Source organism: Schistocerca americana, chromosome 8 (assembly GCF_021461395.2).
Source record: "Schistocerca americana isolate TAMUIC-IGC-003095 chromosome 8, iqSchAmer2.1, whole genome shotgun sequence".
Taxonomy (NCBI): Eukaryota; Metazoa; Arthropoda; class Insecta; order Orthoptera; family Acrididae; genus Schistocerca; species Schistocerca americana.
This window is the reverse complement of record NC_060126.1, coordinates 67,291,311-67,318,408: the sequence shown is the minus strand read 5'-3', so window position 1 is coordinate 67,318,408 and position 27,098 is coordinate 67,291,311. Positions and strand designations below refer to the sequence as shown.

At 42.1% G+C, this 27,098-nt stretch overlaps 1 protein-coding gene across 1 annotated transcript in view; it reads left to right on the top strand.

The window, feature by feature from the left end:
- LOC124544811 (regulator of microtubule dynamics protein 3-like) overlaps positions 1-25,637 on the top strand; it is a 90,184-nt gene extending 64,547 nt beyond the window's left edge. The window contains exons 5-6 of the mRNA XM_047123501.1: positions 8,363-8,593; positions 25,254-25,637. Coding sequence (XP_046979457.1) covers positions 8,363-8,593; positions 25,254-25,334 — 312 coding nt within the window. The 3' untranslated portion in view covers positions 25,335-25,637. The remainder of the gene's footprint in view (positions 1-8,362; positions 8,594-25,253) is intronic.
- The last annotated feature ends 1,461 nt before the right edge of the window (positions 25,638-27,098 follow it).

Here is a 27,098-nt window from a genome sequence, read left to right as displayed (position 1 = left end):
ACCCACCTCAGTGTCAGTGTGGCGCCCGGCTGACAGTGTACCATGTCTTGATGAGCTGTCCTTCTTTGGCTGCCCTGCAACAGACTCTTCAGTTACCGGACTCGTTGCCATTAATTTTAGCTGACAGTGGCTCATCGGCTAATTTAGTTTTACGTTTTATATGTGACGGTGGGTTTTATCATTCTATATACACTTTAGCGCATGTCCTTTGTCCCTTTGTGTTCTCCACTCTCGTGCTTCTAGTGTGGATGTTTTAATGTGTCACAGAGTGTCTGGCTTTTCCATTTTATTCTCGTGGTCGGCCAGCCATGGTCATCTGCTCTCTTGTTTTTACCCTTCTACCTGTTTCTTGCTTCTCTCTGTGGTTTTCTTTCCCTGCTTTGTCCATAGTAGTGTTGGTTGTCCTGTTGCTCTTCGGGTTTTTCCTTTCTCCTATTATTGTGATGTATGTGTATTTCCTTCTCTTCTTTCCCTTGTGTAATTATTTTACTGGGAACAAGCGACCGATGATCTCGCAGTTTGGTCCCTTCCCCTCCCTCTTTTAAACCAACCAACCAACCAGAGCAATATACAACTCCAACAACTAAGAAACGTATCTTGCCACTTAAACTCTTTAAAAAGCTGACAGTTAATGCCCAAAGGCTCTTGCAGTTTCTTTACTTAATTGACACAGGTGATAACAGTAAGATTACGTAAGTTACGACCAGCAGCTTTTCCTCGCATTGAAATTCTCGATGGGATACGTAATTAATAAAGGTCAGGAACTAGCCCTTCAAAATGTCAAAACGCTTTGGGTATGGAAGTGTAAACGGACTCTAGGCCGTGCAAGATGTTATGAAAATTTCAATATAGGTGTCGGGCACTAGTCCCTTCAAATATTAAACAATTTTCGCTAGCACTGGTCCATTTCAGTTATTAGTGACTAAAACTAACTAATACAAAATCAGCAAATAGCTGTTTAGCACTAGCCCCTTCAAATGTTAAACAAATATCAGTATAGAAAAGATAAAGTGGCACTGGCCTCTTTTAATGATTAGTAACTAGAAACAATCATACCAAAAATCAGTAAAGATATGTCGAGCACTAGCCTTTTCAAACATTAAATGAATTTCAGTGTAGAAAATATAAGACGGGGGCTAGCTCATATTTAATCTGACATGATTTGCAAACCATTAACTTGACTATCGACTATTACTAGTAACAAAGCAACCACGAGCCCAATAGAAGTTTGCATAAGTTTCATATTACCAAGAGAGTGCTTGGTGGATTTTACTCAACCAAACCTTCACGCAGTTTGTAACTACCACAAGTCCAGTGCCGGAATTATCGAGCCAGTTAGCAGTCATCGAAAACACTGGGGTGTATATGGGGAGGGGGGGCTCGTCTGGTTTTGGAATGGATGTTACTGCTTGCATCAAAGTACCACAGCAATAAAACTTGTCCCTAATTTAACAACGAACAGCACAGTACATAAGCAACCAGTTAGAGTTCTAAAAAAACTGAGAAACCATGTGAGTTTATGTATCTCAAATGAAGAAAATAAAGAGGTAGTGCAGAATCTGCTTAATGAACAATTATTTTAAGAAAAGGCAAACAGCTTATCACGCGGTACGGCTCAGCACAGGCAGAGTCGCTAAATCATAACAGTGACTGGCTCAACCAGAATGGTGAGCACTGGAATGTGTGGAAGTCCAAGAATAACAACACTCGTCAAAGAGCATTTGCACTTCTGGATGTAGCTACAAGAACCGAACTGTCAGTTACTGTACACTTTCTCTTAATAACGATCGAACATATGATATTATTGCAGGGATAAGCTTGCCAAGTTATACAAAGGTTCTCATCACAATTCCTTCCAGCGCGGTTGTTGACAAGCTCTGTGAAACACAACTAACTGCTGCGTGCAGCACTGTACATTGTGCTCTCGCAGGCCAGCAGACAGTTGGGCTCCCCCCTCATTGCCCTGCCGCAAACCCTCTCCCGGCCCTGCTGTTGACATGGACTTGCCTTGCTCCACCAATGGCTCCCTCTAGCGAGTGCTGTCCTCACCCGCAGGTGACTGTCCACAGTTCCAACTCACACCACTTAAAAGGGGTCATTTTCATGCGCATGGACCTGCTACCTATCATGTAACGTCTGGTGACATCTGGGCCAGATGCTGAAACATGTTGTGCCACCAGGTGTCCAGTCTGCTCTCGGTTACAGCTTGGTGGCAGTCATTCATCTTGGTGGACAGCTGATTTCTAGCCATACCAATATAAAAAGCTGTGCAATGATTACAGAAGATCTGATATACGACATGGCTGATTTCACAGGCCTTTGATGGGGTAGGATAAGCCTTTCACAGGACTGGAATAGGAAACGCTGTGTGGGTGGATTGGGCAGGTCTTGCACGTGGACCTTCCACCGTGATGTGATCCATGCTGCAGCAAGGGGCTGGGATTGGAAATGGCATATGGATGGACCCGAGTGCTGTGGAGGTTTGGTGGGCAATGGAACACCACTTTAGGAGAGAGAAGAATCTTGGTTAGAGCTGAGATGTGAATGGGAATTTAGATTGAGGAGGTACTCTATGTGAGAGCTATTTTGGTGTGGAAGGTATGACAGCTGTCAGAATGCAGGTAAGTAAGGAGAGGCACACAGCAGTGAGTCAGAGTCCAATTAGTTTTTATTATGCTTGCAAATCTATATTTTCAACAGACTTGGGCAGTTCATGTCACCATATGTTCTTACAGGTGTATAGGTGGAAGGACACTGCTGTGTGCCTCTCCTTTCTTACGGTCTACGGTTGCTGTACACAAATGTCCCTTGGTGGAATCAAAGTTAGTGGTTCTGTTGGTGGTTGGTGGGTTGAATGTGGACAGAGGTGTGGAGGGATCCATCAGACAGGAGGAGGAGGTAAATGTCCAGGAAGGTAGCATGCTGGCTTGAGGAGGACCAGTTGAATTGGATGGGAGAGAAATAGTTGAGATTGTGAGGGAATGAGAAGATAGGGTGTCTTGATCCTGAGTCCAGATCAGAAAGATATCATCTAGAAAGTTTTCCTCTAGATGGTGCATAAACAGGTTAGCATAGGAGGTTGCCATGCAAGTGCCATTGTTGTGCCATGGATGTGTTTGTATACCTTTCCTTCCCTTCAGAATAGTAGTAATTGTGTATTTAGGATAAAGTTAATAAGGTATATGAGGAATGAGACGATTGGTTTGGAACCCGACAGATATTGGCTGAGGTTGTGTTCAGTAGTGGCAAGACCACGGGCATGAGGGGAGCTGAATAACAGAAAAAGGTGTGTAAAATATATGTAGACAGGCAAAAAATGCACAAATATGTTAAAACATACACATGAAATACACATGTGCACAAATGTGTAAAAATACACACATTAAAATACACATGAATGTGTAAAAATATGCACAGATACATTAGGATGAAGTTCACAAGTCCGTGTGGCACTGGTGGGTGTGGAAAATAACACACAAAAATATGTAAGAATGAGGGAGGAAATGAGATCAATAGGCTTAATTATCAGTGGGAAGAATTTGGTGCATGAGAAACTACACCATCAATCCACAGTCACATACCTGTGTGTTGTGCAAGGATCAGAGTCTATACTGTGTTGCTCAGATCTCAGAGCATATACGGTTTGGAATGTGATAAAAAAAAAAAAAAAAAAAAAAAAAAAAAAAAAAAAAAAAAAACCACAGGAAAGAGGAGGAGGAATGGGCAGTGAGTCGAGTAATACTTTAGAGAGAAGAAATAAAGGAAAACATTAAAGGCTTGTGGGATGGACGAAAAGCCATTAGACAAAAAACACTGGAAAGGCCAGGTTGTGGAATAGACTTACTTTTATCTGGTTATATTATTATGTTGTTGTGGTCTTCAGTCCTGAGACTGGTTTGATGCAGCTCTCCATGCTACTCTATCCTGTGCAAGCTTCTTCATCTCCCAGTACCTACTGCAACCTACATCCTTCTGAATCTGCTTAGTGTATTGATCTCTTGGTCTCCCTCTACGATTTTTACCCTCCATGCTGCCCTCCAATGCTAAATTTGTGATCCCTTGATGCCTCAAAACATGTCCTACCAACCGATCCCTTCTTCTAGTCAAGTTGTGCCACAAACTTCTCTTCTCCCCAATCCTATTCAATACCTCCTCATTAGTTACGTGATCTACCCATCTTATCTTCAGCATTCTTCTGTAGCACTACATTTCGAAAGCTTCTATTCTCTTCTTGTCCAAACTGGTTATCGTCCATGTTTCACTTCCATACATGGCTACACTCCATACAAATACTTTCAGAAACGACTTCCTGACACTTAAATCTATACTCGATGTTAACAAATTTCTCTTCTTCAGAAACGATTTCCTTGCCATTGCCAGTCTACATTTTATATCCTCTCTACTTCGACCATCATCAGTTATTTTACTCCCTAAATAGCAAAACTCCTTTACTACTTTAAGTGTCTCATTTCCTAATCTAATCCCCTCAGCATCACCCGATTTAATTTGACTACATTCCATTATCCTCGTTTATATTATTAATAGATTGTATATTACCATTGCCTCTTAGCTTCACGAATCTTACCTTAACCTCTTCTTTGCCTAAAAACAGTAGTAGACTGATGACTTAGGTCCTGTACCACAACATGTGAATGCCCCACTGTACCTAAGCTATCGCTCTTGCTATTCCATTTGATGTGCGAAAGAGTAGTTAATAATATATCTAAAAACAAAGATGATGTCACTTACCAAACGAAAGTGCTGGCAGGTCGATAGACACACAAACATACACACAAAATTCAAGCTTTCGCAACTAACCGTTGCTTCGTCAGGAAAGAGGGAAGGAGAGGGAAAGACGAAAGGATGTGGGTTTTATGGGAGAGGGTAAGGAGTCATTCCAATCCCGGGAGCGGAAAGACTTACCTTAGGGGGGAAAGGAGGACAGGTATACACTCGTAGTTAATAACATAGATAAACGTCATTCTTTCCTGCATGGAGATTGCACTGTTCAGTCTGTTGACATACCTCAGCTGATAATTTGGGGCTTAGATCATGCACACATTGTCACTTCATGGCAAAAAGAGGTGACAGCATAGAAAGTTTCATGCTGAATTGGAATACACCACACTTAGTTAGGACATTCGAATGCTATTGGGAGTGACAAAATGTGGTCACGGGCACCAGCTGGCTACAAATTAAGGCTCATTGGTATCATGAGGAGAATGTAATAGAACTGTACATTTCGTGGCTGTGCAGGATAATTTGAGAGCTGTTACATTTTGGGGGTGAGCATAGCACACATCACTCAACTCTTGAACACCTCCCTCCAGAAGGCAGAAATTAACAGAATAGAATCGGCTGCAGTATCTGCTGATGGAAACACCATCAAGCATACTTGTGACCAGTTGAAACTTGTCATGCATGTGGGAACATGACTCGCACACTGGATGACCTCGGGAAGACCACTGTGGAAAGTGGGACAGTACAGGCTCGAGAAGTGGAGTCTCAACCACCATGAGGACACCGTGCTGAAGGGATGGGCATGGTGTGGTGACACAGCATTGAATGTTACCAGTTAGCAAATTCGGACCTCATAGTTACACACATTATAACAGGGTAACACTTCTTCTCCTATAGCTATACCTCAAATATTAAATCTGTGCCCACACAATTACAGATATTTACTGAAATCAAATCCTCACATCTACAGAATGTGTGAAACTTCTTTGGGGCAATTTATATCGCCACTCTATTCGAATGGATCGAGATTCCTTTAAATTCACTTTACTTTTGAAGGGTGATCATAAATATCTGATTTATGATATTAAATTGAGAAAGGTCTCATAGTATCACTTGTGTTAGTATGTATAAATATACTTGTAGTTTAGAGTTATATAATGAGGGTGCCTAGAAAAAATTCCACTTTAATTTCTTTACTGACTCTGCAAGGCATTTCTTTGTTACTTTTAGTAAGTATTAGTCATTATTCATCCAATTTCTGTCTCCCTTAACATATCTGCTAGCAGCAAGCAGTGCTTAGCTTATTCTGTCCGCAATTAGATGAATGTATTCCGATACGGATGGGGAGAGTGGGGGAAGCGAGCTCTGCCCACCAGCTGCCAGCACGGATTGCCGAGAGGTGAGGACAATGCGGGGAACAAGCTGCACTCACATTTTTGCGGTCTTGTTGCCACACCCGCACTCACCTACAGTTTACGCTCCAAAGGGCATTGACAGTACCATCTATTATCCATTGCCATACCAGCTAAAAGCTGCTACATATTACACATCAGCAAAAATAGGTGGGTGTAATGAAAGCTTACAGGATTTGTGAAACTAAAATTGATAGTTTGGTGTCGAATGATGGTGCTTGTTGCTTCTAATTCCTTATCAGTACTCGTAGACAATTCAGTTTGAAAAAGAGAGAGATAATTAAAGAAAAAAAAACAGTATTAAAACTTCCATTGTGGCAATAAAAAGAGTATGATTAAAATTGTAAACATTTATTAACAAGTGTAAAGCTGAATTGCAAGTACATGTAGATCACCCAGAATCAATCTTATTAAATTCTTTATCAGTGCATTAGTTGTTTCCACCGTTGCTGCTATCCATTTCAGCAGTATCAGTCATGATGTCACTTATTGCAAGTTCTCCATCAGTGCGTAATTTGTTTTTTATCATTGCTGCTATCCAGTTCAGCAGTATCGGTCATGTCATCTATTGAAAGTTCGAAGACACCATTGCACCTGCAGTAATCTTCCATTTGTTGTATCTTCCTGAAGTACTTTCCCAAGTTGTCAGCAGTTATTGACAGAAGATTCACTTACAGTCTTAAAAAGACTGCCAGTGGAGTTGCCCTTTCAAATGTTGCACTCCTGACATATTCTTTTCACTTTTGGCCCATGCCAGCCCTGCCGCACTTAAATCACAATTATTGGGCAACAAGCAGACATCAGTGTGGCCTTCCTCTTTATCCATTTCATTACTCACATGTGTCTTTTTAGCAGGTGCATGATCCCAAATTAAATCGAACAGAGCCTGCTTCCTCAAGCTCTCGTTGCAGGCAACATGTCTCTTTTGCAGCCATTCCAACATCCTCACTTTGGTTTCGTACCATGTTGATGTTTTGTCCACTGGTCTGTTATGATATGGAGTATTGTTCATCACAATGACTGATTCTGGAAGAAGATTTGGAAAACTATATTCGCAAACCACCTTTAAGAGTTTCCAGGTTTCATTTGACGGTGGTAGTCATCTTTCGTGGCTTTGGCGCAGCATTTTAGTTGGGCCTCCCTAATGAACTCCTCCTCCAGCCAACACTTCCAGTATTAAATCTTCTGGAGCAGGTTCCACATTCCACAATGCCATCATCCTTCCTCCAACATTTTCCAGCTGTCTTGTTACTGCCTATCCAAGATGCAATATTTCTGTGTCTGCTTTCCTAATAAATTTTATTTCTGCAATGAAGTCCGACCGCCAGTCAGTAATGGCTCCACACACTAACAAGAAAGACCTCTTATTCTGCAGTTCTTCCCATGTGGATTTGGTGGATGCCAAATATTCTACAGATCTGTAATACTCCACTTCCAGCCGATCTTTTTCCCAAGCACTAGTCAAAGTAGCCACAGACAGAGAGCAATCTTCTGTACAGAGTCACACAACACAACACCCATTAGGACTTGACCAAGTAATTCGGACACAGGGGTAGGCAGTTTCAAAGCACCGTCAAACTAAAAAATTGAAATTGAAATTTGGCTCTTTGTACTGGGAGTTCCGGTGACTTCCCAAGATTATCTTTGCAAAATTTCCGAATTGTGCTCATGGTGCTGAAACTGCTCACAACATTCAATGACATTATCAATTACTTTTCTTGTTCTGCTCAGTAAAGTACTACCCCTTGCCCTTCTACAAGCAGTATCTAGAATTGCACATTGTGGGCTAGGAACAGCTTCCTCACTCGGGATATGTGTTGTTACTACCCAAAACAGCCAACAATTGCTTCGCGGGGACCACAGCCATGTGTACCAGATCTTTGAAGTTGGCAGCAGCCGGACACAAAAATTAGCAGGTGGAAGTCGACCGACTTCAGAACTAGGAGGCCCTCATTCATCTCTCTGTGAACAGACTATAATGGAATCCCCATGTCATAGTTAGTTACATGCAACTCTGGTATCTGTAGTGCAGCCTTGCAGGTTACCTGTCCTGTAATATGGATAATATATCTGGCTCATGCTGTGAGATTATTTGCACAATAAAACACACTCCGCTGCAGAGTGATATTTCGGTGTGGACTGATTATAGCTGTTTTTATGATTGAAGTTAGTACTAAAAATCTTTTTTAAATATGGCTGTATCATTTCAGGTAGCATCCCGCCCGTGGATGGAGCGTTCGATGGCTTCGACTTTGTTTGGCCTGCCATCTGTGTCGATTGAAGATGCTCTTGAGCATTTCTTGAAGGCCGAAAGACTGACAAGAACACCATGGAAGGAGAATCGTCTCTTTATTGCTCGGTGTCATGATGCACTTGGAAACACTCCAGCAACAGTTGAGTGGTTGGAGAAGGCGGATGTTGTTGAAAGCATCATATTGGGTGTAAGTGGGATGTGTGTGAATTTTCTCGTAATAACACAAGTCAGAAGACTTTAACTCTTTATCAGTACAAAAAATGTTTTTGAGAGTTCTTAGTATGAGAATAATCCTTAAAATCAGATTTTAGACTCCATATATTTCCTGATTTCAACTTTTTTAATTAGCTTTAATAAAAGTGCTTGTATGTGCTACTATAATTTTTGCTTTTAAACAAGGTCACAGAACTGTTTTCTAAATGCCAACAGTTTGTTTTAGCATGAAACACTTATAGATTTTCTATCAGATAACTCGTGCTATGTTATATTGTCGTGCAAACTTTATGTGACGTCATGATTTGGGATTGTTCTGTGTATTGTTTTTTAAACTGGTTGAGTAGCATTAGATTCGGCGCTGCTCTCAATACGTATTGTACAAGCAGGAGAAGGTATTGAAAGAGAAGCCCAATTACACGTCATATTTTAGCACTGACAGAGTTCCTTCAGTTTTTGTTTCAGTGGAATTATGCAAAAATAGCAATTCCTTTTGTGCTTTTCACAGTTCTCTCTATCAAATCCTGTTGACAATTTTCCATGATTCATCTGGAAACAAAGATTTCGAACAATTATGCACAACACACATTGGGAAAGGAAACCTTGACCTGGTTTCCCCAGTGTAGAAGCAGAGTACAGATTGCAGGCCCTCTTAATCGTTGTTATTGTTTGCAGCTTTCATGTTCAGTTTTGCTGTCAACAAATGTACTAATAGCTGTTTACGGATTTGGTGCATTTACGAAGCATATTAAATTGCGTATCGTTTTATAGTCATTTTAAAATATATATTAGCTATTACCCGTGGCTGTGTTCACACATCACTAGTTTTGTTATGATATGTGATGGCGAGCAAATAAGCGAATGTATGTGAAATACAATCAGCTGCCCTCACTGCTTTGGTTTGAGTTTAATATTACACCATCCATACTGTTCAGTGTGCTTGATTGCACAAGTTTGGCAGTCAACAGTTGTGGTACTGTGAGGCAAGTCCATCCACCGTGGCAAGATAGTACTATGTAGGATGGGAAAAATTGGTTTCTAATTGTCCTGAGGCCAAAATCCACATAAAAAGCAAAATGACTGGTTTTTAACTACCCTACAGCCAAAAACTATATGAAAAGCAAAAAATGGCATTGGTTTTTAATTGTCCTGGGGTTAAAAACTGCATAAAAATCAAAAGACTTTGGTTTGTAATTGTCGTGAGACTGGCCCAAAATGTGTTTGATATACTGTCCACCAGTTTCTGCCACTAGTTGAATTGATAAACAGCACACCCCACAACAGACCAAAGTGTCTCAGCAGTCACATTCAGAATGCGTTGCGCAATGCCAGTTCAGTTACTTTTGTCGTTGCAACACTGAACACAGCATTTTTCAGATAACGCCATGGCTGGAAGTCGTGGATTAAGATCAGGTGATCTGCACAGCGGGGCTGTAGAGAAATGACGGCTGATAATCCTAGCATTTCTAAAATGTCTCTGCAGCAGCCACTTCACTGTCTGTGCAGTGAGCGGAGGAGTGCCATATTGCTTAAAAATGGCCCTACCCACACATCCACACTGTTGAAGTGTTGGGATAACGTTGGTGCACAGAAGTTTATTGTAATGTTTACCAGTGATGGAACAGGTAACAGTACCCACAGGACTCGCCTCTTTGAAAAAATATGGCCCTACAATAAACAGTGCCATCAACCCACACCACATCATCAACTTTGCAGAAATGCTGGAAGGTCAGCACGCATCAACTCCTGAATATCAGTAATGTGTGGATAGCAGTGCAGGATGTTTCATAGGATTTTATGGACCGTGCTCGCAGGTAGTTCCCCGTGCAGTGTTTGTTCACCATGCTTGGCCCCTCCTGCAATGTTGTGGCCACATTTTCAGCAGATGTTGGATCATCTGCTTTCCTCCCTGTGCCACATTGCACTCCAACAGAAACTGTCTTTTCGAATTTTGCAGTAATTTTCCCCAAACCCGTAGCAGACATCGGACCAATACCTCTTTTTCATTCCCTTGAGTGTCCAGAATTTTTGCAGGGCTGCTGGTGTGCAGCCACTGTTCTTGTAAAAGAGCTTTAGCAGCAGCACGCCATCCTTTATGGAAACAGTCATGCTGAGCATCTCGGAGACAAACTAAGGAACAGCTGTGTGCCATGTGTCCATTAGTATGCATATTCTGATGCTTATTACAGTGCCATGTATTGGTCAATTGGTCATGATATACAATTTCTAAAGTACCCAATGTTCATTGTTAGTATAGGTACAGATATAGAATAGGTATTTGTACACATATTTTATCTGTATCTCTAGTGAATTTCGCCCTGCAGTTTTGTTTTCGTGCAGCTCAGTGCTTGAAATCGTATCTCCTGAACTGTGTGTCATCCAGTGATATAAATTAGCAGGTACATTCAGTGGCATATGGCAATACTGTGTTCAAATGTGTCTTAAATACAGTTGAAAATCAAACGATGGAAAATCCAGGATGGAATGTAACAATACTGTGAAAAGGAAAGTTGCTACTCACCATATAGCAGAGATTCTGAGTTACAAATAGGCACAACAAAAAGGCTGCCACAAATATAGCTCCCCCCCCCCCCCCCTCCCCCTGCGGATCCAGGGGTTAGAATAGGCCCGAGGTATTCCTGTCTGTCGTATGAGGCGACTAAATGGAGTTTCGGCCTTTATGTGACGGTCCCCTGTAGGGTTTGACCTCCATTCTACAAAATTTTCCCAAAGAGCGAGCCAGTTGGGGAAGGGCACCTTAAAAGTTGCTTCGTGTCCATCGTGCATTTAGATCTTTAGCCCATTTTCTCGTTGTCGTATTGCAGCCCTGCCCATTCTCCATCTCTGGGGTGAGGACACTTTACTGGGTGCGTTTTCCACCATGCACTATGCAGTGCCGATTTCTGCGTCAACGACGACCATGGACTTCTTTGCGCCTGATATCCAGCACAGTAGCCAGTCCGTTCTGGTGGGGCTGCCATGTACCCTGTTGGTCGTAGCCCCCTGACCATACAGGGATCGCTCTGCTGGTGCCTGCGCTGTTAACTCCCCACGTATGTCAAGGGGTAGCTGTCCATCCCCTTGGGGCATCGGAACTCCCAGCAATGGCCATCCTGCCAGGTGGCCTTTGCTGCGGCTGGGTTTTGCCCGTGGGAAGGACTCCTGGTCAGAGTGGGTGGCATCAGGGTGGTGGCACGTGATGAAGCATAGTCCATCATCTCTTGCTGGTGGTGAAACCCCAGCAGTCTCTAAGCGATCACGAGCTCAATTCAACACACAGAAGTATGACCCCAAGTCATTCCCCTCCCTGGCCACACCATGGGAGGAATGTCAGGCTAAGGATGGCAGCGGATCTTACTCTTCCCGGTACCTTGTATGTTCGAGCTGATGGGGAATCTTTCATGACAATGACGCCTCAGTTTTTTGTTGAGCATTTAGAGGACAAGATCAGGGAGGTGGAGGGCTTGTCCAAAATGAGATCTGGGTCAGTCTTGTCCAAAACAGCATCCTCTGCCCAGTCACGGGAGTTATTCGCTTGTGACAAGCTGGGGGATATTTCTGTAACCATCACGCCCCATAAGAGCTTAAGTATGGTGGTCCAGGGTATAATATTTCACAGAGACCTTCTTTTGCAGTCTGACGATGAGCTGCGTGCCACTTGTAGAACGGCAAGGTGTACATTTCGTCTGGTGTGTACACCAGGGTCTGAAGGATAATCTGGTCGCCACCAGTGCCGTCATCTTGGCCTTTGTGGGTGATACGTTGCCCGAGAAGGTCAAGGTGATGGTCTACCAGTGTGATGTAAAGCCTTATATCCCTCCCGCGATGCGGTGCTTTAATTGCTGGAAGTTCAGTCATATGTCTTCCTGCCTTACTTCCAGCGTCACATGCCGAGATTGCGGACGCCCATCACATCCCAATACTCCATGTGCCCCGCCTCCCATCTGTGTCAACTGTGAAGAGCACCATTCGCCTTGCTCGTCTGAGTGCAGGATTCTCCGGAAAGAAAGGAAAATCATGGAGTGCAAGACCCTGGACAGACTGACCTACACTGAGGCTAAGAGAAAATTTGAATGCCTGCATCCTGTGCGCATGACATCGTCTTACACTGCTGCTACAACACTTTTGGCACCATCAGTTCTGCCAACCCAGGTCACCTCTCAGAGCTGGAAGACTTCACCTGCCCCCTTAATGGTGGGGGGGGGGGGGGGGGCATTTCCCTCCCTGTTGCTCCTGCACCACCAACTTCGGGAGCAACACCCCCCCCCCCCCCCCAGCCCCCGCCCCCCCCCCCCCCCCAAACCATCGGGGATATCCGTCCCCACTTCTAAGCTCGAGAAGTGTAAGTCTTCTTCGGCTCCTCTCGCTAGGAAGGGGTCCCTTGGGTCACTCGCTTCCCAGGTTTCTGCTAGTGGGAAAGATGACACCCGCCAGTGGCTGAAGAGCCTAAAAGCAGCTGGTCGTACGGCTTCACGCTCGTCCTCAGCCCCAGAGACTGAGCCAGTGAAGTCCTCCCATCCAGAGAAACCAAAGGAGCAGTGAGAGAAATCCAAAAAGAAAACCCCTAAGACCAAGGAAATTGTGATGGCACCCACACCACTGCTACCTACAAGCTCTGCGGCTGAGGATGGGGTGGAGATTTTGGCGTCCGCTGAGGACCTAGATCTCGCCAGACCCTCAGACACAATGGATATAGACTGCTCAGGCAATAAATCGGTGGCAGCAGGTGACTCCGAGGCGTAAACTGCCTCATTGAATGTTCCGTGCCTTCCCAGTCTCACAATGTCATCCTCCAATGGAATTTCTGTGGTTTTTTCCACCGCCTGGCTGAGCTACGGCAACTGTTAAGCTTTACACCTGCTGTCTGCATTACCCTCCAGGAAACTTGGTTCCCAGCAATGCGGACCCCTGCCCTCCGCAGCTGTAAGGGATATTACAGGAACTATAGCAACTATAATCGAGTGCAGTGAACAAGTGCCCCTTCAAACCCCTCTTGAAGCTGTGGCTGTCAGAATAAGGACAACGCAGGAAATAACTGTCTGGAATGTATATCTTCCTCAGTGCAGTACCCCTAAATGTATTAGCTGCACTGATTGATCAACTCCCTAACCTTTTCCTACTTCCGGGAGATTTTAATGCCCATAACCCCTTGTGGGGTGGTACCATGTTTACTGGCCGCGGTAGAGATGTCAATACTTTACTGTTGCAATTCAACCTTTGCCTTTTAAATACTGGGGCTGCCACACATTTCAGTGTGGCTCATGATATTTACTCGGCCATTGATTTATCAATTTGCAGCCCAGGACTTCTCCCATCTATTCACTGGAGAGCACATGACGGCCTATGTGGTAGTGACCACTTCCCTATCTTCCTGTCACTGCCCCAGCATTGGGCACATGGATGCCTGCCCAGATGGGCTTTGAACAAGGCAGACTGGGGAACTTTCACCTCTGCTGTCACTGCTGAATCTTTAGGGTGCCCGAGGCACAGGGCAGTCCTTTGGTGGTCGCCAAATTGCTGAAGCAATTAAGGAGTGGTGGAGAGCTTTACAGTGGCATAATCGGCGCCCTTCCCTGGAGCACCTCATAGCTTTTAAACGGCTCCGTGCGCGTGTTTGCTACCTTATCAAACAATGGAAGGACGAGTGTTAGGAGAGATACGGCTCCATTGGGTGCCACATGTCACCTTCCCAAGTTTGGGCAAAGACCAAACATCTTTTTGGGTACCAGGCCCCCAACAGCTGTCTCCGGTGTTACCATAAATGGCTAGTTATGTACCGGCACAAACGGGATTGCTGAGCACTTTGCTCGTACCTCTGCAGGATTTTCCCGCAGCCTTTCTCACACTCAAATGGCTGCTGTAAGGGAATGTCCTCTCATTCACTAGACGCTGCAGTGAATCCTATAACGCCCCATTTACAGAGTGGGAGCTCCTCAGTGCCACATGTCACCTTCCTAAGTCTGGGCAAAGACCAAACATCTTTTTGGGTACCAGGCCCCCAACAGCTGTCTCCGGTGTTGCCCCGACACAGCTCCTGGGCCCGATCGCATCCACAGACAGATGATTAAACATCTCTCATCTGACTACAAGCGACATCTTCTTATCATTTTCAACCAGATCTGGTGCGATGGTGTCTTTCCATCACAGTGGCGGGAGAGCACTATTATTCCAGTGCTCAAACCCGGCAAAATCTCGCTTGATGTGGATAGCTATCAGCCCATCAGCCTCACCAACGTTCTTTGTAAGCTACTGGAACGTATGGTATGTCAGCAGTTGGGTTGGGTTTTGGAGACACGTGGCTTGCTGGCTCCATGTCAGGGCGGCTTCTGCCCAGGTCACTCTACCACTGATAATCTTGTGTCCATCAAGTCTGCCATCCAAACAGCCTTTTCCAGATGGCAACACTTGAACTTACATAAAGCATACGACACGACTTGGCGACGTCATATCCTTGCCACGTTGTATGAGTGGGGTCTCGGGGGCCACTCCCAATTTTTATCCAAAACTTCCTGTCGCTCCGTACTTTCTGTATCCAAGTTGGTGACGCCCATAGTTCCATCCATATCCAGAAGAATGGAGCCCTGCAGGGCTCTGTATTGAGTGTCTCTCTATTTTTAGTGGCCATTAGCAGTCTAGCAGCGGCTGTCGGGCCCTCTGTCTCACATTCTCTGTATGCAGACGACTTCTGCATTTCGTTCTGCTGCTCCGCTACTGTTGTTGCTGAGCGGCGCCTCTAGGGAGCCATCCAGAAGGCGCGTCACGGGCTCTAGCCCACGGCTTCCAGTTTTCAGCCGCATTTTACTGCATGAACAGCAAAAATGTACTAAGCGAAAAACATTTTTCCTTTCATCATTTGGTGGGGGTTGTCACTAAGAAAAGGTTTTGTAAATGTTTTGAATTATTGTAAAGTTTGTTGCAAGACTCTTTAAGTGCTCTCATTTTCAAGTACTGAATGATAAAGTCTTGGTATTCGTGGGTCATGGGCTACCCTTCCTTTCACCCCATCCCTTTGATAGGTAGGTGCTTCTTACATTTATGATGATTCTCTCCGGACAATAAGTGATATATGTATCAAATGTGGTTGAAATCGGTTCTTTGGTTTTCAGCAGTGACGTGGAACATTCATTCATTCATACGTACATACATCATACATGTTTTTATAACATGTATGGATATCTTATTTCCATGATCCAATAAATATATGTACAGTAAAACTTACATTTGCGCATTTTACCTTCATTTTTGTCTATCCAAACAGAAGTCCTATTCATTCAATACAGTTCTCCCATCATTAACAGTTCCCTGTTACAACATTTTCCACATTTTAAGTTTTCTTTGGCTTTTTCACAACCTGCAACGTTGATTTTTACACAAATTTCTGCAAAAAGTGCATCATATTTCTGCTCAGAGTCAGCTTGAGACAAAGCACAAAACACAGACTGTATGCAAAGTTGTTGATCATGTAACATAGCATGGTAAACAAGATTTTTGTTCCATAAAATTTCGGTAGTGCAGTCGCATAAATTCTGCTTCTTCTTCTAATATTTTGACTGAAAACCATCCAGCCATCTTCAGAGTGAGCCCAGGTGACTAACGCTCCAGCACTTGCTCCGTCCTTTTACTCCCAAGGACAAACCACTACGTATTTGGCCAAAGATACACAAGGCAGCAGAGATGTTGATAGGCAGCAAAGAGGTGTAACATATGCACGGAAATTAAATCTATGGCTGCACAGTCATTCCACACGATGATATCGATGTGTCATGGAGTGCTGCACCGTCACAACGCCTTTGTGATTTAATTGTAGAAATTGCCGGATTGCATGGTTTGTCCAAGTTGAAGCTGCTTATCTCTATTAATTAAATTCATTGCCAACTGAATTTCAGTTGCTTCTTTCACTACTGAGTCCCAGAAAAATAAAGTCAAGGCTACAATTTCGACATTTTCATACACGATAGAGTGCCCAGTGTCAATACAGTGCTCCACCCCTGCAGATTTAGTAGGTTGTAGAAGACAGGTGTACCTGTGGTGATGTGTGCATCTCTCCTGGACTGTACATGTCGTCTGTCCGATGTATGAACAGCCGCACTCACAGGTGATCTTATAAACCCCAGGCTTCCAAAGCATCAAATCATCTTTAATGGAACCCAGGAGTGCTGCTGTCTTTGGTGGAGGGCGAAAAATCACTTTCACTTTGTGTTTACTGAGGATCCATTCTATTTTTAACTAAAGGCTTCCCACGTGTGGTAGGAAAGCCATGGATTTAAGAATTTCCGTGTCTTCTTCCGCATTTCTTGTGCCCGCTGTTGATTTCATTTGTAGTGCCTTCCGTATCTGCTGTGGAGGATATCCGTTGGCTTCAAAAACTCTTCTCAGGTGTAGAAGCTCGTCCTCCAGACTGCTCTTGTCAGCAATGATGTGCTCTGTGTACTAGAGTTCTGAGTACACTAATTGTCTGCGAAGGATGGTGGCAGCTATTTGCAGGTAAATATAAATCAGTATGGGTTGGTTTTCAGTACACTGCATGTCCGAGAGTGCCATCATCTTTGCGCCGTACCAACACATCCAAAAATGGAAGGCATCCACCTCTTTCGATTTCCACTATGAACTGAATTTGTCTGTGGACAGAATTCAGATGATTTAAAAGTCCTATTAGCTTGTCTTTACCGTGGGGCCACATGACAATTGTGTCATCAACATACCTCCAAAACACCTTGGGTTTCAAGCTAGCAGATTCCAGCACTTTCTCCTCAAAGTCCTCCATAAAAATGTTGGCCATCAAGGGCAACAAAGGACTACCCATGGTGACACCGTCAGTCTCTTCATAAACTTTGTTATTGAATAAAAAATATGTTGGGGTCAAAACATGTTCAAATAAAGCTGAAATCTTTTTATCGAAAGTCTTTTCAATGTGAGAGAATGATTCCGAAAGAGGAACCCGGGTGAACAACAACACTACATCGAAACTGACTAACATAGTAGAATTGTTCAGTTTGAGTGATTTCAGTTTGTCAGTGAAGTCCACAGATTTACATACGTGATGAGCGCATTTTCCCAGCAGAGGCCTTAATAGTGACTCTAAGTGTTTGGCACAATCATAGGTGGAGAGCCGATATTACTATCGAACGTAGAGGAACACCATTCTTGTGGATCTTTGGAAGTTCATAAAGCCTTGGAGGAACGGCACCACTTGGTTTCAATCTTCACGCAACTTCTGGTGGAGGGGAGGGGGGCCTTCAGAAGCTAAGCAGGCTTCCTTACCACCTGGCTGGTAGGGTCTTTACTGATTTTCTAGTATGTGTTGTCTGTCAGTAAACCATTCATTTTTCATGATAGTCGTCACGAGACATTAAAACAGTGGCATTACCTTTATCAGCTGGAAGAACTACCATCTTGGAATCCTGGCAAAGCTTATGTAGTGTACCCTTCTCTGCCACAGATATGTTACTCCTTTGAGGGCGAGCCTTCATAACTGCTCAACGAGTTTTTCTGCTGATTCCGCAGAAAGAGGATGAACAGCTTCTTCAACGACACTGATGAAAGTTAGTATTGGTAAAACCTTTGGTATGGGTGTAAAGTTCAGTCCTTTACTTAACATCATCATCATAGTGTCATCCAAATCTTTATCCGTCATATTAATAATGGAGCATCAAATGACAGATTCTTGCTACGAAGGCGTCTCAAGCTGGCTAAACTTTGCCGTCTGTCTCGATGTGGCTACCTCACGGATCCAGTCTGACTTGGCCCATGTGATACCATCAACCTAGTTCCATGAATTGTTCCGAAACCAGGTCCAATTTTCGGCGGGTAAAATGGATCCTCTCCTTAACAATAGCAGCAACAGCTTTCATTAAAATCTTATTTATGACAGTCGACTTTACAAAATGTACTAACCTGACAAACTTTGGAACTATGCCACGGTTACGGCATCCTCGGGTGTAAAAGGATGGCGCAAGTGCTGGAGCAGTAGTCACTTTGTCTCACTCTGAAGATGGCTGGATGGTATCCAAATGAAATATTAGAAGAAGAAGCTGAATTTATGTGGCTGCAAGCCCGAAAATTTATGGAACAGTCTTTACGCCACAAAAACATGAAGATGCACACAAAGACTTTCATTGTTAGTGTGTTCGGCCACATCCGCTGGTATTGTAGGTTTGCAGTGTTTGGAAGAGTGGGAAAGTATGTCAAGTCACTGCCTTCATAATAATTACGATCTGATTATAGTGACTTTTCTGCTCATTGTATTGTATTGCAGCAGCTTCAATTTAATTTCAGTCATTTATATAAACTGCTTTTGAAGACGGCCAACTCTCAAATGGGCCTTCACGAATCATTGTTACTTCCATGTGAAGTACCATATTTACTCGAATCTAAGCCGAACCTGAAAAATGAGACTCGAAATCAAGGGAAAAAAATTATCCCGAATCTAAGTCGCACCTGAAATTTGAGACTCGAAATTCAAGAGGAGAGAAAAGTTTTAGGCCACACCTCCAAATCGAAACTAAGTTTGTCCATTTTAATATAAGACACAATTTAGGTTGAATGAATGACGATACAGCTACAGTAGTTTGGTTCGAGTCGTAAGCTTAGCAGTTAAGCTTTACCAGGTAGCCATTGCTATGCGTCAGGCGCTCCGTCCGTATTTATACGGGTACCCTTCCTTTTTCACGTGCTTCGTCAGGTTTGAATCGATTGCTTATTTTTCTTTGATCTGATAAGTGCCGTTCTCTTTGTTATAGGTGTTTACGTCACTATAAGCTAAAACTGAATTACTGTACTGTGGCATGCATTGTTTGTCGCATTCTGATAATGAGTGTTTACGGCCTGTCGCCGCTCGCGGCATGGCTTGCTTTTGTGCGCGCTATCGCCGCTACAATAAAAAAAAGAGAGGAATTGTCTCATTAGCGAAACAATAGCAAGAGACTGCTATTTGTTGTTACTTACACTGCTGCTTTCTTTGATAATGATCAACAAGAACCAAATAATATACTGCATATGATAGATGATGTTCTGAACAAGAGTTTAGCGAAAATTTTTCCCCGTGTGAAAATCTTTGCCGACGCCTCTTTAGTACATTACATTCTGCACAGAAATTAGTCATCTTAGATTTTAAAATCTAGTCAATTGCCGTGCTTCATTTCTGACTGTATCACTATTAGCCATAAGAATAATACGAATATAAACATGACATGATATGTATATTCTTCCGCATTTGCTGTTATCTCACTCTAGTTTCGTAGTTTATTAGGCAGACAGGATTTAAATGAGATAGCAGCAAACATGAAAGAATACATCACAAAATGTTTATATTCGTATTATTCTTATGGTGAAGAGAGTACTGCATGTGATTCACAATTCATAAAAGTTCCTATTAGCGACCATCTCTTCTCACAGGTAGGAAAAAATTCAGAATGTAGAGTTGGCCATATTGACAAAAACCTCAAACAGTCTTGCCAGTCGGATTTTCGTAGTACATTGAAATGCTGCTACATTCGAAGATCAACAATACAGAATTTGTATTTATTTTGTTGGATAATGTATGAAAATGCAGTGGTCAAAACTCGGGGTGGAGAAAAAAGCTCGTCTTCCACCTTTTTTTTAAATTTATTTACTGACACAGACGTTTTGGCGCCATTACTTATCTTTGTGCCTGCAAAGCAAGCCTGTGTAGCACTACATATATTCGACAGCACAAGTTAGTTGTGGCGGCACCTACCAACATTTTTCAGAACTTCCGCTTACTTTGCACTCGATTCTAAGCCGCAAGCGGTTTTTTGGATTACAAAAACCGGAAAAAAAGTGCGGCTTAGATTCGAGTAAATACGGTACACGAATCCATACTAGATGCACAGTGTTACGTTGGTAAGACCTGATGTCGAACTCATTCGTCCTCAAGGTGCCCTGTAACGTGATGACAATTTCCACCCTCTTTCTTACCCAGGACATCCCTGAGCAGAGTGACCTTGTGGAAGCTGTAGATTTCGTGCCTATTGTTGTCTATGTATGAAGATTGCCAGCCTTAATGCATTAACCGTTGCGTTAAGGGTTTTATTTACTGTAATTTTACAATGCTCCTCAATAGTAAGTCTCACATTAGAACATGAACATCTTTTAAATGTGGTTTCAACAAAAGACTTCTGCTTCTGTGTTTAATTTACACCATCGGCCAAGATTAGGATGAAGAGGGGAAACCTGTGCAATTCAGTTGAATCATTGCACAACCATAAAATGTTCACAATTTTTGTATATGTGATCACTTGGCCACTGCCTTTGTAATTGGTGCTCTGGGCACTGTGGAGGGAGGAGTGAGCTAATTGCTCTAGAAAAAAATAAAATCAGTTGATATTTCAGATTTTTTTTTTTAAATAGGCAAAATTTAAATTATTTTTAATTTTGTGTTTTGAACAGTATAAAGAGAATGACAGAGTAATTGATATATTTTCGCTTGTTGTGTTTCCTACGCTTTCCTGCATTTTACACATTTCATGGTTACTCCACTGAAAAGTGTAGGAAGGAGGACATTGCACTCTGAACACTGATATCTTGTGTCCTTTTTTTCTTTTTAAAGCCAATTGAGCATTAGCACATGTGTAGCAATATGAGGCTTTTATTTTCCTCCAGCTCTGGGTGGAACAAATTGTGGGAAATAACAGATTGTCAGTCTTGTAGACTATTCAGCAGAAGAAACCCCAATAGCTTTTTTATTTTATTCGACTCCATGCGTTTTGATGAGCTGTGTTATCAATTCTAATTGGAATTTTGCTAATGGTAGCTTTGACCCCATTTTAAATTTATTTACAGTATGAGAATTCACAATGGCAATGGAAAAACGCTTTTTCTACCACAGCATTGTTCTGTGTAAACATTCAATTGAGCTTAAAAGTAGTCTCGAACACACACTGGTTTCACAATTATTGTTTATCCACTAATTCTGTTTGTTTTAGCAGTTGGTGCCATTGCATCATGATGAATAGCAGTCAGCATGTTCACAACTCTTAATTGAGCCATTTCACAACAATAATATGTTCACAATTTTGACTTCGTTACTCTCCCTTTGCCTGTGGTTGTTCAAGAGCAGGAATTTATATCTATCACATTTTAACTGTTCCACGCACAGTAGTTTCATTTTTGTGCAGTAAGTCAACAGGAGTTTGAATCGTATACCAGTTGACCATGTATATATTGTGGCCTTTGTCAAGGAATGGCTGCATTAGTTACAAGACAATAGAGCTAGAAATTCCAAGTGTCTTCCAAATGTATGTAGGCTTGTTGCTCCCCCTGTACTAATTATAAAATCTTAGTCTCTTTTGACATCTACGATAAGAAAAATTTTACTCCAAATCTAGGTCATTTTTTTTTTTTTTTTCTTAATATACAGTTTGAAGGACAAAATATCTTTGTAAAGCTCTAAAGATTCATCTACACAAAGATTTTCATACATAGGAAAATTCTCCCTGCGAACTTTTCTATTGTCATTCAGCACCATTTTATCCTACACAGTCTGTTTGATGATTGTTGATCATTATTGCAAAAGTATAGCAATACAAGTAATAGCTATTAGCGGTCTCTTGACCGTGTTTTGTTAAAAACTGAACTTTGCAATAATTTATTGGTAGACCAGTAGTCATTCAGGCTTGGTTTTTTATTCTTAGAAGTTAGTGTGGTTACTGCTAAAAACAAATTTCTGTGGAATTTGTCTGTTTCCATTTTTGTAGTGTAGATGGTGACACTGGATCTGTATGAAAAATGAAATACTGGGAGTATCTATTCACCTCAAAATCAATTTTATTAGGAAATTCTGAAGTGATTGAACATTCAAAATAATTTAATATTTCAGATTCGTTGTTCACACAACAACAAAAGGTTGTTTCACTAAGCTTTTGAACTTCTGGGTGTAATTCAGTGTTTACCCACTGAAACATTCCTTTGGTTTGTTCTGTAAACAGTGACAGTGCCCAGTCGCAGGCAGCATTTCCGGCATATGAATTGTCAAATAAATGCACATTGTCATTCATGAAAATTTACATAAATGCTGTAAGATATCTAAATACATGACATATAAACAACATAGATAACAATGTAATAATGTATACATACATCACATATGACAGAGCTTTTTAAAGACACAACATTACCCATTTTTGACCACGCTGTTACGAAATCCTTATGCTTCTTTCAACTGTGAACTGTGCTGGATATAATTTTTCTGTATTTGTTCGGACAGAATCAGAAAAACTAATTATTGTCATTATCAGTCATTTAATTACCTCACCTTACTTTACTTACAAGGGAACCTCCCCATCGCACCCCCCTCAGATTTAGTTTTAAGTTGGCACAGTGGATAGGCCTTGAAAAACTGAACACAGATCAGTCGAGAAAACCGGAAGAAGTTGTGTGGAACTATGAAAAAAATTAGTAAAATATGCAAACTGAGTAGTCCATGCGAAGATAGGCAACATCAAGGAGAATGGGTGCCACGGAGCGCCGTGGTTCTGTGGTTAGCGAGAGCAGCTACCAAACGAGAGGTCCTAGGTTCAAGTCTTCCCTCGAGTGAAAAGTTTAAATTTTTATTTTCAGTTTATGTGACAAACTCTTATGTTTTCATCACTTTTTTCAGAGTGATTATCACACCCACAAGAAAACCTAAATCGGGCAAGGTAGAAGAATCTTTTTACCCATTCGCTAAGTGTACAAGTTAGGTGGGTCGACAACATATTCCTGTCATGTGACGCACATGCCGTCACCAGTGTCGTATAGAATATATCAAATGTTTTCCTGTGGAGGAATCGGTTGAACTATGACCTTGCAATCAAATGTTTTCGGTTCCCATTGGAGAGGCACGTCCTTTCGTCTACTAATTGCACGGTTTTGCGGTGCGGTCGCAAAACACAGACACTAAACTTCTTACAGTGAACAGAGACGTCAATGAACGAACGGACAGATCATAACTTTGCGAAAATAAAGAAAGTAAAATTTTCAGTCGAGGCAAGACTTGAACCATGGACCTCTCGTTCCGCAGCTACTCACGCTAACCACGGGACCACGGCGCTCTTTATGCTAAAATCTCCTTGATGTTGCACATGGACTACTCAGTTTGTATATTTTACTAATTTTTTTCATAGTTCCACACAACTTCTTCCTGTTTTCTCGATTGATCTGTGTCCAGTTTTTCAAGGCCTATCCACTGTGCCAACTTATAACTAAATCTGAGGGGGGGGGGGGGGGGGGTGCGATGGGGAGGTTCCCTTGTTAGTTAGGAAAAAATGTGCCAATGTTTTCTCCACAAGTGAGTGAGTTGGTTAAAGTAATGGCAGCACAGACAGTGGGTTTGTATTTGGAAGGGTGTTGATACCAAGTCTGCATATGGTCATCCAGATTTGAGTTTTATGTGCTTTTCCCTAAATTGCTTAAGGCAAATGCTGGCATGATCCCTTTGAAAAGGACACAACCGTCTTCTTTCCATGTCCTTCCCCAGTGCACGTTTCTGCTTAACCTCTAATGACCTCACTGTTAATGGTACATTAAACACAAATATTCCTTTTTTCTTGTGTTCGTCACTTGGTAAATCTTGTCTCCTCCTCTTTTACCACTAATCAGTTTTCATAATTGACAGTGCCATGCGATGGTAGTTAGGAACAGATGTGTTACAGACACTTGGTCAGACCAGGACTGCTAAACAGTTACTTAAATTTCACGAGTGATGTATTATATGAGAATGCATGATAAATGACAGGTACACTGTAGCTGTGTCCTTCCGTGTCTCTTGTGATGTTGTGTGGGACTGGGGAAGGTTGGGGAGTACTCAGCATTCAGTTCGAACTCTGGGTTAATGTGTATTGTGAGCTCTGCTGTCACATTGGGTTGAACATTAGCCTCTAAGGGCAGGTCTGGTGCACAATTTTTAGCTTTGTCAAAAATGTTCATCACTGGATTTACTGTGCTAGAGAATAAGAGGGTGCCATCTCCTTAACATTTCAGTCAACAAATATTTACAGTAGAGCGTCGATTATCCGAAGTAATTGGGCGACATGGGTGTTCGGAAAACTGGTTTGTTTGGATAATCGAACTGTACATGTTTATTTGCCAAAAAGAAGTACTGTACAGTAAATTTATTCATAAAAACAGGCATCTCTTTTAGTATTACAAAGTAACATACAAAGGCAACTTCAGTAGGAATATATAGTATGTGGCACAGTTTATTAAAAAAAATATAGGCATATTACATACACATTTTGCATGAACAATACACACAGTATACAAAATTAACGTTTAAAAAAATCCTTTATTTTGGTCTGTCTAAGCTAGCCTACACGCTTACGAGCAGCTAAGTCACGTACTTTTTTCATTACAGATATCTGAAACTGGTCACGGTAGGATGGGAGAGTAACAGGTGCGAGCGAGTACACAGTTCGGTTAAGCGGTCGTTCGGTTGACAGACGTTCGGATAATTGACACTCTACTGTACCTTGCATCACCCTCTGAATGATACATGTGACTGTAGGCAGTCCCAGTAACACGGAGTTTACTAGAGGGAGAGATCTTACTATTGTAAAACATTGTTTCTGTAGCTGTAGCTGCAAATGTGTGTTTCTGTAGCATGTTCTGTAATATATGCTATTTATTTCTGTTGACAGGATGAAGATGCAGAGAAAGCACTACATGACCTTTCAATTAAATATGAGTCACATCTAAGGAATAGAAGGAAACGGGAGTAAGTTGTGCTTTGCTACAGAGCAGATGAAAGCCCTGTGAAGCTCCTGTTATAATGCCTTACAGGAAAGGCATTCAATTCATTCCATTTGTGTGTTATGGAAAAGGGCAGGAGGCGAAACCTACTTTATGGACAGTGGTGGTTGCCCTTCATCCGTATTAGTCTTAAAGTGACGTATTTCGAGAAGATATGTTAGTGATTTTGTCTCTGTGATATTTGTGTGGTGTCCAAATCTGTGATTGTGCATTGTACTATTTATGAAGAATGATCTGTAGCATGTTACAAAAATATGATTAACATCAGAAGTTCACATTGTATAGAATCAGCAACGCACCTCTCTCTCTCTCTCTCTCTCTCTCTCTCTCTCTCTCTCTCTCTCGGAATGGAAGGTCGAGTCTATCCAGGGTGTGTGCTTGGATAACGGAAGCTGTTAAGCCTGTCGCTCGAGTAAATAGGGAAATCGGGGTTCGAGTCCCGGTCTAGCAAAATTTTTCATTTTCTCCTATAAACTGTGCAGCTTCAGTTTCTCCGTATTTTGTGTGTGTGTGTGTGTGTGTGTGTGTGTGTGTGTGTGCGTGTGCACACTGATTCTATTTTGCTATTTTGTTAATGATGCAGTTATATTATTCGATCTGTTAAAGTACCATTTGATATTTCCTGTTTCTTTGGTGTTCAGTTTTGTGATTTTTATTGTTCTCTAACAGGAAAACATTTCCTTCTGTCTTTAAAATTGAAAACCTGCATGAATAGCTCTACGTTTTTAATAACAACTATTTCCAAGAATTTAGTACCAAAATAATGCAAAGCGTAGTCATTCGAAGGAAAAAGTGTTTCGAACTACCTGAATCACCCCCAAATTTGGTGAAATTAGCACCTTTTTTATATGTGTGTAAATAATTAGCTGTTTATCATGTTACTTGCCTGAAGACAAAAATGATCACCAAAACAATAAATGAATAAATAAACAGTGCTCAGAGATAAAGTAAAAATTAAAGAAAATAAATTGTTTTTATTATTTCCTACCAAACCTGGCAGTGTTTTACATTTGGTAAATATGTATGGGAATTGGGTATACATCCTAATCTCCTTCTAACTCCCCTCTCTCTATCTGTCTTCTCCTCTCCCCTCCCTTTGTCAATCTCTTTCTCTGTCCCCTATCTGTGTCCATCCACCCCCTCCCCTTTCTCTTCCCCTATTTGTGGAAACACTCTCGGTATGGTCGAGATATGGTGATTGGTTTTGTTTCATGATCACTATAGTATGGAAATTATAACCAGCACTACACAGCAGGCAGCTGCACCTGAGGGGTGTGAGGAACAAGGCCCCTCTCCCTCTCGCGGGACAGACTGATTTTCAGTCCCTTCTGGTGTAATCAGATTTGTACTTAAACCGTATGGCTCAACAGGAATTAGTCTCTTCACTCGTTTCAAAATAAGAAAAGAACAGAATGAGCTAAGCACAACACAGAACAAACCAAAGCCCACAGAGCATTTGGTAACAACTACCCCGCAGAAACTTGCTGAGGTTGGTAGTATTGTAAATGAGTTGGTTTCAGCCTGACTTCTACTGGTATCTTACACAATGCTAGTTCAAAATACCCCACATCCAAACTACCGTGTTAAAATCGACGTAATTTCATATAATGCAAATGTCAGGTACAAAACAAACATACGAATTTCATTTTTCTGAAATGTTAGCTCCCCTGGTTGACTGCTAGGCTGCGTAGGTGGAGTGTCTTGTAAGAGTCCATTCAACCACTAGCTATTTG